Genomic DNA, 16352 nt, shown 5'->3' with positions numbered 1-16352 from the left:
TGGACTCTGAGACACACAGAGACCTGGACCAAAGGGGAAAGTCAGGAGGCACATGCTGGACTATGGGAAGTGCAGACTGAAAAGGTTCAAATCTCTGATACCGATGCATCGGGGGGCATCTCAATAGAAAGAAAAGAACACACATGCAGTTGCATGGCCAAAGAAATGTCCCCCCTTTATTCAGAGTACTACATACATATTTATAGCATTTCATATATTTCATATATTTCAGTTTTTTCAGCAAATGACTGTAGGAAAGACCATATTTGGTAACAGGATACATAAAAGCAACTAGAAAGAGGTAGCAAACATAAGGGGGGGAATAGTGGGAAGTTTCCATGATAGTATATAATACTGTCTTGTCTAAGATCTAGCAATGTTTCTTTTTTAACAAATGTTTCTTATCAAAACAAGTCAACTACAGAACAAAATGGGGACACAGAGCTCAGAACACAAAAAGAAAAGACCTTGTGGTTTCTTGGCAAAATGAAAACTGTTTCACAGACAGAAGAGAGGGTGGGAGACCCTGAGAAAGAACAGAGATGCAAGATCATAATAGGAGGGAGAGAGGGAGACATGTTGCTAATAGAAGTGGAGGAGAGAGGAAGAAAAGTTGGATTCATGGAGGGATGGAGAGAGATGTTGGTTGGGGAAGGAAATGAGGTCCGGAAGATAGGAAGCATGCATGAGGCAGAAAGAAAAAAATGTTGGATGCACAGTCAGAAGGAAGTCCAACCAGAAACTAATTAAATCACCAGACAACAAAGATAGGAAAAATGATTTTATTTTCAATTTAGTGATCAAATGTGTCAGTTTTGAGCATTTATAATCTACTGTCTATATTTTGCATTATTTGTCTATTTTTCTGTAGTTGTTACTGAGGTGACATTGCATATTTTAAAGTCATCTGCCTTGAATATAAAATAACATTTTCTCTGAATACAGTGTGCTTTATTTTTTTTTATTTTGTGGTTACCATTATGAATTAATAAGATTATATTGTGTGTACAGAAAAAATGAATGGAAGAAACTTCATTACAATTAGTACTATTATAATGGGGGTGGGGTACTCGGTTAGTATTTGTTAAGACTTAGGGGGTACTTGGCTTTAAGAAGTTGGGTCTAAGTGACTATGGAGTTCACTCAGTAAGGGCCCCTTTTACAAAGCGATTCTCCCATGGCAAATGCACCAAAGTCCATTCAATTCCTATGGGCTTCATTGAATTTGCTGTGGCAGAATTGCTATCACAGCTTTGTATAAGGAGCCCTAAGTCAGGAACTATTGTCTCTGTACTATGTCTTAAACAAAAAACAGATTGCCGGGGATGCAAAGCATTAACCGATTCAATATAAGTTTGAAGTTGGTAAAATACCACCCTCTCAAGTATGGTAGTTTTGAAAGAAATGGAAGGTTTGATACTGGCCAGTAGTTATTCGGAATAAGAAGATATGAATTACGTTTTTTCAAGGGTGGCTTAAATGCTACTTGAACACTGACTAAGTGTCAAACCTTAAAAAAGAAAGTCAAGTTTTGTCAATGTTGGCAGTTGTTTAGTCTTACCTTCACTCCTTATGTTCAGAAGAAAATTTGGGATTCTTAATTTGTTCATTATTTGTTTTTGTTTATTGAAATTTTATTTTTTTTCTATTGGTTGCCGCTGCTGCTGCCCGGGGTGGGTGGTCGGGGAAGGGGGGATTGGCTGTGGTTTATGCCTGTAAATTTGTCTCTGGAAATGCTGTTTATTGTTGCTTGTGGTGTTTAATAAAAATGATTTAAACATAAAAAAGAAAGTCATATTGAGCATTGGAAAATAAATAATAACTAACTAATAAGTATAGTGCACATTTTAAAATTTTCCCCACCACCAAATTTCTCCGTCCCACCCGGCTACTTTTTCATGCCACCCAGCTGGAAAAAATTTCTGGGGAGAACACTAGATATGATATCTCAAGGGCATGGATCAGTAAGCAAGGAGGAACATTGTCAGGATTTAAGCAGTACAGTGTGAAGAGACTTTTTGACTAGCATTGAGATATAAACAGAAAGAGGATTACTGTCCAAGAGGATATCAAGAACTTGGATTATTAAGTAAATCTGGATCCTATGTATTCTAGACAAATATGGTAAAGTGAGTGAATTGTAGCAGTCAAGTTTTTAACCATTTTGACACCTTTCTTAACTGCCTACTACAACTGAACCAAGATCCTCAAGTATTAATGAAGAGCCCAAGTCCTGTACACCCCAAACAATCAAATCATGTCTCCTATGGAAGAAGCAGTCTCAGGATCTATACCTGCTCACATAAGCATGTTCTGCCAACATATAATAAACCAGCACCTGCAAAATGTGGGAGTCACAGGCTACAGTTCAGCTGTCCAGACAACAAAAAGATCTAATGAAACCTAACACGAATTGTTTAGGTTATCTGAATATGCCAGCTTTGAGAGTGAATATGTAGCATCCCTGATAAATGTGTAATTTGCACATAATCAGGAGAAAATGCATTTCTGTTTTTGTTCTATTGATACTCAGCAGGCAGAGGCTGGCTTAGAGTTTCCAGTTCCGTTTTTGTTTACATATTTCTCTAACTTGTGATTATGTAGTCTATATTTGATAAAGCTCTATCTACATTCTGCATGTAAGACCAAGGTGAAGTATTTTGCAAACATTTCAATTTACTGCCTGTTTAATAAATTCACCCAAGGTGATATACAAAGAATAATCTGAATAATAGACAAGTACAAATTCATTTAAATAGTACACACTAATATAAACACAGGAGGTAAATGGTGGAACATACAGACTGATAAGATAGAAGATAAGGGTGACCAATAAATGAAAAATTACATGTGGAGTAATAAAAAGGAGTGTGCCGCAAGTACTGCTGCAATAAATGCAGATAGTTACTTCTTCCAAAGGTTTGTGTGTAGAATTTTTATCCTGTTCCTTTTTTTTTTTAAATCAAGGCCAGCATTCTAAGGACTAGTGCAATTTTGCAACGTTGCCTTTTCTTAGGCTCCAACTAGTTGAGAGGCAGGGAGGGTTAGTTTGTAGGGTTAAGTATTTAGATGATCATCCCACCCCCTTAAAAAGATGATACTGCTCGAGTATTGGCACCTTTTTATTCTAAGGGGGGGGAAGCACCTTACAAACACACATACACACACAAAATCTTACCTCATAAATAGGAAGTGCATCAGAATTCCATGCTTTAATTCTAGCTTCATTCACATCGACCACCGTCACTCTAATATGAGGGCACATCTGTGCAATAACACTACAGGTTGGCCCACCAACATATCCAGCTCCAATACAACAGATCTTCTTAATTTCAAACATGATTTTCTGGAGAAGAAAAGGCTCATAAGTCACAATACATAGTATGAAGAGGAAACTATTGTTTTATTTCAAAAAGACAGGAGACATTTGTTTGATGCTCAGTTATGTTACTGGGGGCACCCCTAAGTAGTCTTGTTTTCAGGATTTCCATTACAAATAAAGCATGAGAAATTTGCTTGCACTGATACAGTGGCTGTCCTGAAAATCAAACTGGTTAGCTATGCTTCAGAACAGAGCTGAGACAAGGAAAGAACTTAGTACAGTACAGTCTCAATTATCCAACGTAAATGAGAGATTCATTTTCAAAGTGAAAAGTCAGATAATATGGAAAACGGTAACTCCTTAACATGCACAGAAAACACCCTATGCCTATTCTTTATGCATAAAGTATATCTGTATCTATTGTTAAACAATATTTTTAATCAGCAACAAAATAAATGAAAACTGTATACGTATCAATCTGTTGTATACGTATCAACCAGGAATATAACAAACAAGTCTTTATTAAAATATTTAAATAAGTCTCTTGTATGTATTCACTGCATATCGTGGACCCGACATGGTCTGTTTCGGCTCAAAAAACCTACTTCAGGGGTATAATCAACATCTAAAGAATAAATCAATTAAAAATTTAAGAATAATGAACTAGGTAAATACCTTATGAAATGAAAATGGCACCAGAAATGTGGCAATGTTTAATGTTCATGCGAAATGTCAACAGGATGAAAAACCAAAAAGTGCTACCAAAAATGTATAGGGCTCAAGGAGAAGTTTAAATGTGATAATACCAAGGAGGTTTATGTTGAGAGGTGGGTGTATGAAGAAAGTGTGTGAATAGTGAATGAATTTTATAAACAAAAAAAAGGTAACATACCTAGCAGATGACATTCTTGTAACATCAAAAACACAGCTATATAGACAATAATAAGGTTTTGCAATATGCTCAAGAAATGGGAAAAAAATAAAAACCAGTCAAAAAGAAATGGAAGGGAGGGGGCGACAGTGCAATAGGTGATGTGACGCTACCCCCCTCCCTTCCATTTCTTGTTGTCTGATTTTTTATTTTTTTCCCCTTTCTTGAGCATATTGCAAAACCTTATTATTGTCTATATAGCTGTGTTTTTGATGTTACAAGAATGTTATCTGCTAGGTATGTTACCTTTTTTTGTTTATAAAATTCATTCACTATTCACACACTTTCTTCATACACCCACCTCTCAACATAAGCCTCCTTGGTATTATCACTAAATTTAAAAAATGACTCAAAGATATGTGGTATAGTTAAGGATATGGTGAAGATGGAGGCTCAACTTGTGACCTATCAATCTGCAATACCGTATTTTCACGCATATAACGCGCACCCAGTAAAACGCGCACACAGGTATAGCATGCGGGAAACCGAAATGTATGTAAATAAATTAACAGAGAGCGCGCACACGCGTATACCGCACATGCTGCTCATTGAATTAAAACCTCCTCCTGCCTTGCCGTCCCGACTCTCCTCTTGCCGCTCTGTCCCGAATCACCGCCCTACTCCTGCCTGTCCCTCCTTGAAGTCCTATCCCCACCCTGAAAGCCTGATGCTCCACCCTGAAGGACTGCTGCCCCCCCCCCCCCCCGACGTCTGATTCATCCCCCAGCCCCCCCGCACCGTTTGCGGTGGAGGAGCAGCCAACCGTGGGTTCGCGATGCCAGTGAACCCTGCTGCTTCCTCTGCTGGCGGTCCCGCCCCCTTCTCCAAGCCCTGCGCTGCTTCCTCTGCCGCGGTCCCGCCCTTTCTCTGATGTCAGAGAAGGGGCGGGACCACGGCAGAGGAAGTAGCGCAGGGCTCAGAGAAGGGGCGGGACCGCCGGCAGAGGAAGCAGCTGGGCTCACTGGAATCGCAAACCCACGGTAGGCTGCTTCTCCACCGCAAACGGAGCAGGGGGGGCTGGGGGATGAATCGGACGTTGGGGGGGGGGGGTGCAAGCGGTCCTTCAGGGTGGGGGTGCGAGTGGTCCTTGGGGGGGGGCAACAGGCTTTCAGGGCTGGGGGATGAATCAGACGTCGGGGGGGGGGGGAACCAGCAATGTAAAAAACAAATTGTAAAACACGCTCATGCATATAACGCGCATGGTTATGCTCGGTTTGTAAAATCGTGTATAACGCGCGCGTTATATGCGTGAAAATACGGTAGTTGCTGCTGCTAAAGATCCACCTTCAAAATGGAAAATCTTAAATGCTGAGCCTCTAAAGCACAATTAATTACTTGTAATAGGTGTTAGCCAGGGACAGCAGGCAGATGTTCTTACAGATGGGTGATATCATGGACCGTGCAAAACTGTACTGTCAGTTAAAATTCAAAAGTCCTGAGACTGCCCGTATCATGTCACCTCGCAGAACCATCAGTTCAGTATTGTGTGGAATGCAGCTTCATCAGATGTGAATGTGGTCTTGGGAAGAAGACAGACAGAACTACAGACTGATTGAGATGCAAGTTCAAAACTACTTTAGGTAGGAATTTGGGATGTGTGGGAAGGACATCTCTATCATGACAGAACGCTGTATAAGGTGGACCTGAGAGAAATGCTTGAAGTTCACCGACTTGGCGTGCAGAAGTGATACCAATTAAGAAAACTACTTTCCAAGTAAAGTGCTTGAGAGATTAAGTCGAAAGTGGTTCAAATGGAGGCTTCAAAGTGGACAGTACAACATTAAGGTCCCAAGCCATTGGAGGTTTGAAATGAAATAGACCTTTCATGAACCTTTAATTTCCATAAGAAACAACTTTCAGCAACCCCGTACCTTTTGTGCTTTCCTTAAATGTTCTCCTTTACTATACCAATTGTATTTCCTTCCCACTTACCTTTTGTTTCATGTTAGTTAAGTTTTACTCGTCTCGTGTAAATTAAGCCATTTGTTTTAAATACTGTTGAAGGCGTCTTTTTTCAACATCAAGTGTTTAGACCAAAGGACTCGGGCACTGAACACTGCAAATAAAATCAATATAAAAAGCTCATTCTTCTGGCTTCCTGATGTAGCATAGCGAAACACAGACTGTGTTGGAGCCATGAACTGACCTTTTCAGATAAGTGGTCTACTGTTAAAACAATTTTTGTAGAGCCATAACATTTGCCACTCCAGTAGAAGCAAGTATCCTTGCTCCGTCCAATGTGTTATGATTAAAATTCAAGCACCTTTCCAGCTACATTGTACCGCTGCTGTGGCGCCTTGCTGAAGAGCTTAGGAGCACATTTAAATATTTAGAAGCCTTTAAATGTTATATGAAGGTACTATTTGAGAACCTGCCCAGTACTGATGAGGGGTTTTTTTTGTGTTTTGTTCAAAGATGGATGTAGGGCAGAAAGTGAAGGAGAGAAAACCAGCAAATGGATAAGAAGGCTCTGATTACACCACAGGTGTCAAAGTCGGTCCTCGAGGGCCGGAATCCAGTCGGGTTTTCAGGATTTCCCCAATGAATATGCATGAGATCTATGTGCATGCACTGCTTTCAATGCATATTCATTGGGGAAATCCTGAAAACCCGACTGGATTACGGCCCTCGAGGAGGGACTTTGACACCCCTGGATTACACAGTTAAGAGCACAGACAGAAGTAAGTGCAGCCAGAGACTGGGAAAAGATGGTTAGAAAAATAAAATAAAATTTCCCCCTACCTTTAGTGATGGCATTGTGTCAATTTTGAGAATTTCTGCTGTCTATATTTTGCACTGTTAAAGAAGCAATGCATTTGTTTCTATTTCTCTGGGGTTGTACTGCTGCAGAGTCTTGCATCTTAGGGTTTTGTTTGTATATATATTACTACTTTTAGTTTGTGGTCCCGTATTTGCATGGAGATCATCTATGTTCTGGTAGGAATGAATGTTGAGAAAATAAACTGTGCTTTGTGTAGTTTAAATTTTGTGGTTAACCATTATGTGTTGTTAAGATTATATTGGGTGTATATATGAAAAATGAATGGAAAAAATGGTATTACAATTAGTACTATTATGGGGGCGGAGTCTGGAGCGGACCTTTGCTTCCCCCCAAAACAACAAAGTGCTCTGCTGCCTACGCCTAGAATGACTATTTAAATAAAGTTGGGATTAAGTATGGTAATATCTCTTGTGGCAAATCCAGGGTTTCCTTCCTTGAATAGCCAGGATTTGCACAAGGTTATGTTTGAGGTTCTGTCCCTTTAAGGCACTCAGATTCTAGAGGCAGGGATGTTTTGCTTGCTTCTCAGTATGAAGTGCCTGATACTATTTTCCCACCCTGGCTTAGGTGCATGGCCTAGAGCTGCTTAAAGTCAGGCTCAGGTTGCAGAGGAGAGCCATCGAGAACACAGGGCTTCAGAAGGAGAGTGTCTGAGACCAGGCAGACCAAGAGCCTAGCTAAGCAACAGCAGGAGCTGCCTACTAAAGCTGAACCAGCAGACTGGGGTAAGTAGGAGGTGGGTGAAATTCCTCCTAATCCAGCTATTGAATTTAACTCAATGCCTGAAAACTGTAGAGGTTTTGTAGATTGATTGAGCCTGTAAGGTATGTTCTTCTCTCAATCTACTAACTTGCTTGCTAAGAAAGGATTTGTGTTTTGTGACATAAGAAAGCACACTGTTTTGGAAAAGCACGTACAGAAGCAAAAGTATTTTAATTTGTTTCATGCTGGTAGCAGGGTACTTTTCCGTCTGTGCTGATTATTGTGCTCCATTCAGCTGTGTCGCTCAGAATGGTTGCTATGGAGACCAGTAGCAGATTAAGGTCTGCAGGCTGGGAGCTGAATGCTGTCCCGTTTGCTGCTAACGTTTTCCCACCATTCTCTGTATAAAGATGCTTAAGGATATCATAACACTCCTAAGAAATATACTACGTGCTTTTGTCTGCCAATTAAGAACTGTGGCTAAAAGCCTTGAGCACTCCCATTTCACTGACTGAGTGTGGGGAAGGTGCTGATAAGAAGAGCTAGCAGAGACTGCCTGAAGCACATTGTGGGCAATAGAAAATGACATGGGGAAGGAAAAAAAAAACTGTCCCCACAGCATCCATACAAGCCTCAGTATTGCAATATTTAGCTTATTCCTTCCTTATAAATCAAAGTTCTGTCTGCTGAACTAGAGAAAGAGATGTTCAGCTGGTAGGGGTTTGTTTATAATCTTTAACACCACAACTAATATATTATTTTATCTTAAGCAAAAAAAAATAAAATAAAATAAAAATTTTTCTTCTACCTTTGTTGTCTGGTTTCTGCTTTCCTCATCTTCTCATTCAATTCCTTCCATTTGCTCCGTTACTGTGCCTCTCCCTTCACCCCCCCCCCCTCCCTCCACAATTGGTCTGGCATCCGTCTTCTTCCCTTCCAGTGTCTTCTGCCCACTCTCTGCTCCCCATTTCCCTCCAGCATCTTCTCCCCAACTCTGTTCCCCATTTTCTTTCAGCGTCTGTTCCTTTCCACTGCCCTTCAGCATCCCTCGCGCTGTCAAGCATCTCCTTCCCTCTCACTTACCTTCGTGGTGCGTTAGTGTAATTTGTGCAGGCTGCTGGAGCCTGCCTGAAGTTGTGTGCGTCTGCAAGAAGCAGCTTCTCCTTTGACGCAACTTCCAGTTGCGTCAGAGGAGAAGCTTCTGTCCGCATATGCACGGGACTTCAGGCAGGCTCCAGCAGCCTGCACAAATTACACTCAGGGTGAGGAAGGATCTATACTTCTACTAAGACTATGGCCTTGATTCACTAACCTGGCTGAGTCAGTCCTCTCTGTGTCCAATCCAACACAGGCTGACTGATTCCCAACGGGCCTGTATTAAAATGGGGACGATCGGAGGAACTCCCCCCACCAACCTCACAGATCACTCTCCGCGATCCAGACGCATGCGAAGACCATCTATTTCGCCTGTAGATGGTATGCGCATGCATTTGATGTCCATGCTTTTATTTTTTCACTTTTTACTCGCGAGCCTGTGGTTTTAACCCGTGGGTTTAAAGTGGGTTAAAACCACAGGCTTGAGCCAGGGCTGGAAGACTGGGGCAGGAGAGCAGGGGCTGGCAATCAGGGCAGGAAAGCAGGGTGGCAATGGAGCAGGAGAGTCGGCAGGGACTTGTGCAACTGGTCCCCAGCAGTTACTTCTTCTGTTGATCGGCCAGCCCAGTTGGTGTCCCAGATTTTCTTAGTGAATCCTGTCCCTGCCTACTTTGCATGCACCTCATTTGCATGCACAGATCAGAATCGGATTGGCACAGAAATTAGTGAATCGGGTTGGAGGAAAAATCGGGTCACAAACTGATCAGTTTGCTTAGTGAATCTAGCCCTAAGTATCTTAATAAAAAAATTCAGCCCGTGACTTTGCCTGTGTTTTAGATTTCGGCCCCTTATGTGATTTGAGTTTGACACCCCTAATCTAGACATAGCTTGTATTGCATAAACAAGTAATAAGAAGCTTGAGGGATATCAACTAAGGGGAGGTAAGAAAATACTTTTTCAGCTTTCTAAACAGAAAGAGCCTAGAAACTAAAGTATACAAGCACAGGTTGGTGTTCACAAAAAGTAATGGCGCTAAAGAACACAGAAGAAACAGCATCTTGCTACACTTTTTTTTTTTTTAATGTCGATATACTACTTCCTCACATAAAGGCAGTTTACAACAAATACCCGGTAAGTCATATTCCAGTCCTGCTCTCTACCTCCTCCCCCATCCCCACAAAATGGACGTCCCACATTTTTGAAACTCACATCAAGTTGCAGCTTTCATCATTCATGAATATAAGACTCACTGCTTTCCACCCTTTTAGGGGGGGGAACCCAAACAAAGTAGCTTTTGAAAGTAGTTTCTGGATCGAAAGCTTTAAAATGCTTTTACACAAGTCATTTATTAATAAGCGATGTTACTGCAAAAAAAAAAAAAAAAAAAGACTTCATAGCTGCTGTACAATGCCGTCCACTTTTCTACTTGCTAAAAAATATACATCTGAGACACTGTACAACTTAGAAAGCTATATAGCAGAGATGTACAGTTTTAAATGTACAATATGTATAACTAGTTATGTCTGGAGAACAAAGATCCTATGTCTCAAATTTGTTTTAAACAAAGAAAATGTCAGAGGTTTGTGCAGTTAAGGCAGAATGGGACAGGGACAAAACTCACAGGGGCGGGACAGGGAAATTGAGTTCCTGTTCCCATGTCGTTCTCTAATGTTAATCTGTGATGTGCGCCTCAAGGTTTGTTCTTGGGCCTGTTCAACATTTTTGTAAGTAATATTGCTGAAGGGCCTCTTTGTGGATGATACCAAAATCTGCAATAGACACCCCTGATGGTGTGAATAGCATGAGGATCTAAGCATGAAGAATGGTCTGAAATTTGGCAACTCAAGACGTCATGCATTTGGGGAGTATAAGAGGTGAATTTCTGTCCACAAAAGAGCGAGACTTGGGTATGCTAGTATGTGATGATCTTAAGATGGTCAAACAGGTTGAAAAGGTGATTCCTTTTGCTTATGAACAACTGTTGGGTATAAGGGAGTGGATATATTTGATGCGAGTTAGAATTTGATGATATGTTAAGTGATGTTAAAGTATAAATGATTGTATTATATATTACACTTATTGTGAGCTTTAAAAATGAATAAAGATTAATAAAAAAGGTGACAAAGCTAGAAGGATGCTAATGTACATAGGGAGAGGTATGACCAGTAGAAAAAGGAGGTATTGATTCCCCTCTATAAGACTAGTGAGACAAAGTTAGACAAGTTCCAGCTGAACTGGAACATATGCAGGTAGGGCTGGTCTCAGTTAGGGCACTGGTCTTTGACCTAGGAGCCGCCGTGGGAGCGGACTGCTGGGCACGATGGACCACTGGTCTGACCCAGCAGCGGCAATTCTTATGGTCTCATTTAGAATATTGTGTACAATTTGGAGACCTTCAAAAAGAAAAAAGAAATATATATTGGAGTCAGACCAGAGAAAGGCTACTAAAATAGGTAGATAGGCAAACAGGGACAGACTCAAAGATCTCAATATGTATACTTAGAGGAAAGACAGAAGAGGGGAGATGATAAATAATTACCTACGTGATGTAAATGGGCATGAGTCGAGTCTCTTTCATTTGAAAGGAAGCTCTGGAATGAGAGGGCATAGGATGAAGTTAAGAGGTGATAGGCTCAGGAGTAATCTAAGGAAATGCTTTTTTTTTTTTTTTTTTTTTTTTAACAGACAGGGTGGTAAGTGATAGATGCATGGAACAGTCTCCCGGAAGAAGTGGTGGAGACGACTGTCTGAATTCAAGAAAGTGTGGGATGGGCAAATGGGATCTCAGAGAAAGAGATAATGGTTACTGCGGATGGACAGACTAGATGAGCCATTTGGCTTTTATCTACCATCATGTTTCTATGATTAGACTGAAGCCCCATCTCATTTTGCAACACTTCAACCTGCTTTACTTACTTTTGCAGCCGAAACAAGGTTTCATTATTGATGACCCACCGTTACTGTAACACTGATATTTCCTCCTGAGTTTTTCCTATCTGTGCATGGAGGATGACCAGCGCTTGCTAGCTGGTTGAAGACCATTTGACTCAGCTTTTTGTACCGACTGTTTAGCCGACATCCTTAGTAGTAACAGGGGCTCATAAAAACTATGACAGATGAAGTTTTATGCAGACTGAAAGACTCAAATACAATTATATTGGGAGCTGTGCAGTGAAGCTGCCATCTCCATTGATGCTCAGCATGCACTCCTCCTGAGCACCGCCAATTTAGACAAATCAAGTACAATAAAGATCTTACAACCTTAATGAATGATGGATGGAATAATTCAAGCCATAGTTAGTCTTAAGTGCTTGAGGGAAATGCAAAAGTTTCACTACTATTGGGCGAGGGAATGTAGAGCCAGATTTTTTTCTTATTTGGTGAGTGATGAACCAGTTCAAATTCCAACAGCTGTTCTAATGATATGCTTTTAATCTAGACGGAAGCCAGAAACTGAGGAATCTGCACAAATCTGAGCCTTCTGAACTTTGAGACTAAAGGTTCTTATATTATTTCAACAGCTTCTATTAGTTAGATCTTCAATCTGGGTCTCCAGGAATTATATTTTATCCACTGAAATTGTATGAGATCTTTTGCAACTTGTTCTGATTTTGTCTCTACAATTTCTAACCTTGCTTGAAATTCAGGAACTGAGGACTGCAAGATCTGTTTTGATAGCATGGCTTCAAAATAAGCTCCCATAATGTTTAAATCTCATCCATTAAAGCTGTCATTGAAGTTCTGGAACTGTTTACCTGACACCATTTTTTCTGGTGTGGACAGCTCACACTTTGATAATCTTTTTGAATGGGAAGGTAGATGAGAAGCAATTTCTTGTCTATTTGACTTTGATGCAAACATTATAGGCTTTGATTTTGCTTAAATTTTTCCAAATGTATAGCAATTTTCATAAGAGTAGTCAATGATCTGTCCATTTCTGGAAGAGAGAATTCCATTTACACAGCCACTTTTTCCAATGTTCTTTCAAGCACCCCAATCCCTAACTTTGAAAAACTGAACTAGTAGCTAAACCCTAACTTTGAAAAATGAACTAGCAACTATGTGCTTAATTCTCACTGTAATCCACAAGGAAATAAAGCAGAATATAAAACATCTAATCTAATCTTCATTTTATATACCGGATCATTTCCTGAAGGAGCTCAATTCAGTTTACAGTTCATTAAAAAATAGAATGACATAGTAATAGGCCATATGGAGAAAGTACTATTAGTTAAGATTAGATAGATATTTTGCATCTTTAGCACAGCATAGCATAATGTACAAGATAAGTGCCAATCAGGACAGAAAAATACTCACAAGTTAATGAGCTTCCTGCCAGAAGAATTTATGTGGCTTTTCTATGATCTGCAAAGAAGAATATGCCAATCAAAAACAAAAATTACAGAAGTGAATGGAGGGGTGTTTAGGGAGGTTTTAATGGGATGGGACTTGGGAAGGAAGGGGAAATTTGATACCATGCAATGTATTAAAGGACCCCGGTATATCATTTGTTATCAATAGTCCCCTTTTTTTGTAGGTTTACTATTTTATTTAAAAAAATTTCTAACCCACCTAAATCTAAGCAGTTTACAAAACTACAAACAATCATATAACCAACATACAAATAAAGAAACATGCATATCTAAAACATCTTCAATCAAGATCCTAGGTCATCACAAGAATACCTCCACAAACAAAGTTGTTTTCAATAGTTTCTTACATTTACCTCAGCTGTCCTATTAGATTATTCCATATAAAGCACCTTCAATTGATATTATAGATGTTCTCAAATTAGCATAATGTACATTCACCAATCTATCTGTTGATGGTCGTAGCTTTCCCTCTGATCTTAATGATCTAGATCAGTGGTTCCCAACCCTGTCCTGGAGGACCACCAGGCCAATCGGGTTTTCAGGATAGCCCTAATGAATATGCATGGAGCAGATTTGCATGCCTGGCAGTTCCATTATATGAAAATCTCTCTCATGCATATTCATTAGGGCTATCCTGAAAACTTGATTGGCCTGGTGGTCCTCCAGGACAGGGTTGAGAACCACCGATCTAGACAGCTGAAAAACCCTCATCAATTGTGTTAGATAAGAGATCTTATCATGAATGATTTTAAAAGTTAATACCAGAACCTTAAAAACAATATAAAATTTGACATGTAACCAGTGGAGTTCTCAAACTTGGTGTAACATGTTCAAATCTACTTCCACTACATATCAAACATGCAGCCACATTTTGAACTATTTGCAAGGCCCTGCTCCCTGATGACAAAATGCCTAATTAAAGAGCATTACAATAATCCAATTTTTGAATTACTATAGTTTGAACCACTATACAGAAATCATAACCTGAAAGCATGGAGGGGCATAATCAAAAACAATGTCTAAGTCCCCTTTTGGCCTAAGGCCCTCGGCCAGGGGTAGGCAATTCCAGTCCTCAAGAGCCGGAGCCAGGTCAGGTTTCCAGGATATCCACAATGAATATGTACAAGATGGATTTGCATACACTGCCTCCTTGAGATGCAAATCTATCTCATGCATATTTATTGTAGATATCCTGAAAACCTGACCTGGCTCTCGAGGACCAGAATTGTCTACCCCTGCCCTGGGCGCACAAAGTAAGCAGCAGGGAAAAGTGCATTCTCAAAAAACATCCAAAATGCGTGGGATTTTTTTCAAGAAGGTCCTACCTGTATGTTCAGCAGTCTAAATTGCCCAGACCGCCACTACATGTATGCTTACAACACATTCCCGACCAAAAAAAAAAAAAATTGCCCAAGTCCCAAACGCCCAAAACAAGTCCTTTGCCTAAAAGCACAATTCTTGTAGAACCGTCCCCCCCACCCCCAATTGCGTTAGGATAGATACCCCTCCTTCCACCACCCAACGTGACCCCCTCCACACACACAATCTCCCCTCCCCCCAAACCGGCACACTCTTCACTGGCAGGAGGGAAGCCCAGTCCCTCTTGCCAGACCCCCCCACCAGGACCCCCCATACCCCACCTGAACCCCCCTTCGGACCCCCTCTAACCTTTTTTTGATGGACAGATGGGTCCTCCCGTCCAGCCTGTCTTCATCTGAATGGCAGGCCTGCCCCTTCCCAGTGCATCAACAAAAAGGTTAGAGGGGGGCCCGGAAATGTTTGGAGGGGGAGGTTAGGATGAGTCCTAGTGGGGGTGAGGTGTGTCCGGCAGGAGGAACTGGGCATCCCTCCTGCCAGTGAAGAGCACGCCAATTCGGGGGTGGGGGGGGCTCCAGCAGGAGAGATTAGGCATCTCTCGTGCCGCAATTGTTATGGGTGCAGGGGGGCGGGCGGGTTGCCTGGGCTGCTGAGCTGATCCAGAACTTATGCCTGTTTTGACTTCATCTAAGTTAAAACGTATAAGTTCCATCTGACAACTTGTCAAACTTTTTTGGTTATGGCTGCCAGACAACTAAGTCTAAGTCGGCCCACATCCCACCCACCTCCCGCCCTATCCACTCCTCCAAAAATGCCCCTTTTCACTCTGGGTGTACAACAGTACTAAAAAGGTCTAAGATGGTTTTAGATACGTCTAAAACCAGTTTTGATTATCAGTATTTGGACGACCTTTCTTCTTTATCGTCCAAGTACTGACTTAGGCCAGTTTTTGGACTTTAAAATAAATTTTATTATGAGCCCATAGGCTTTACTTTACTCAATCGCATTTAAAAAAAAACAAACCGAAAACTTTACCACTGCCAATACCTGATCTTTCATACTTAAATTTGTAACTAACAAGACACCCAAAATCTTTAACTGCCTGTGAATTGCAAGTCTCATGTTATTAACTTTTATATCTTGGGGCAGAGGTGCCCAAAAGGTCGACTGATCTGCCAATAGATCACAAAGGCAATCTGAGTCGATTGTGGAGCCCATACCAGGCTCCTCAATACTCGTGGCAGCAACATGCCAGGCGTTTGCAGCCACTGCAAAGTGCCGGGCCCACAACCCTTCCCCCCCACCCCTGACGTCAATTCTGACGTCAGAGAGGAAGTTCCGGGCCAGAATTGACTGTAGATGCCTGGAGTCATCCAGGCATCTACAGCTTGCAAACATACTACTACTAGTATTACAATAGTAGTTACAATTAAGTTTACAATGCAGCACCAGGCAGGAAAGACTTGACAGCTAAGACCCCCACACAAAAAAATCCCCTCCTGCCCACAAATTAAAAAAAAAAAAACCAAACAAACAACTTCCCCCCCCCCAATTTCTCCCACCAAACCCCCTGTCCCGCGTACTTTAAAAAAAATTTTTAATGTGAAGGAAGCCCTTTAAATTGAAGGGCTGCAAGAGGAATGCCCACGTCCATTCCCTCCTGCCAGAAGAGCTGCCTCTTCAAAATGGTGGGCCTTCCCCTTGCATCCTGGGATGCACTGGAAGGGGGCCTAAGGACCCTCCTCTGGGAACCAATCAGGGCCTTAGGCCCCTCCTATGCATCTCAGGATACACTGGGAAGGCCCACCATTTTGAAGAGACAATCCTGGT

General features: G+C 41.2%; 1 protein-coding gene across 4 annotated transcripts in view; it reads right to left on the bottom strand.

Moving 5' to 3' along the window:
* The window catches only part of UGDH (UDP-glucose 6-dehydrogenase), a 133216-nt gene that overhangs the window by 106201 nt on the left and 10663 nt on the right, over positions 1–16352 (bottom strand). For 2 of the 4 annotated variants that reach the window (XM_033947352.1, XM_033947341.1), the window contains exons 2-3: positions 13150–13197; positions 3179–3346 (exon numbers count right to left, since the gene is read on the bottom strand). In XM_033947352.1, the coding sequence (XP_033803243.1) occupies positions 3179–3340 (162 nt within the window). In that variant the 5' untranslated portion in view covers positions 3341–3346; positions 13150–13197. Of the gene's footprint in view, positions 1–3178; positions 3347–6185; positions 6310–10041; positions 10061–13149; positions 13198–16352 lie in introns of those variants that run through there. The other 2 variants (XM_033947322.1, XM_033947331.1) reach the window with 2 other exon arrangements.

This window comes from Geotrypetes seraphini, chromosome 1, assembly GCF_902459505.1.
Source record: "Geotrypetes seraphini chromosome 1, aGeoSer1.1, whole genome shotgun sequence".
In the NCBI taxonomy this organism is placed as follows: domain Eukaryota; kingdom Metazoa; phylum Chordata; class Amphibia; order Gymnophiona; family Dermophiidae; genus Geotrypetes; species Geotrypetes seraphini.
This window is presented reverse-complemented; position numbering and strand designations above follow the sequence as displayed.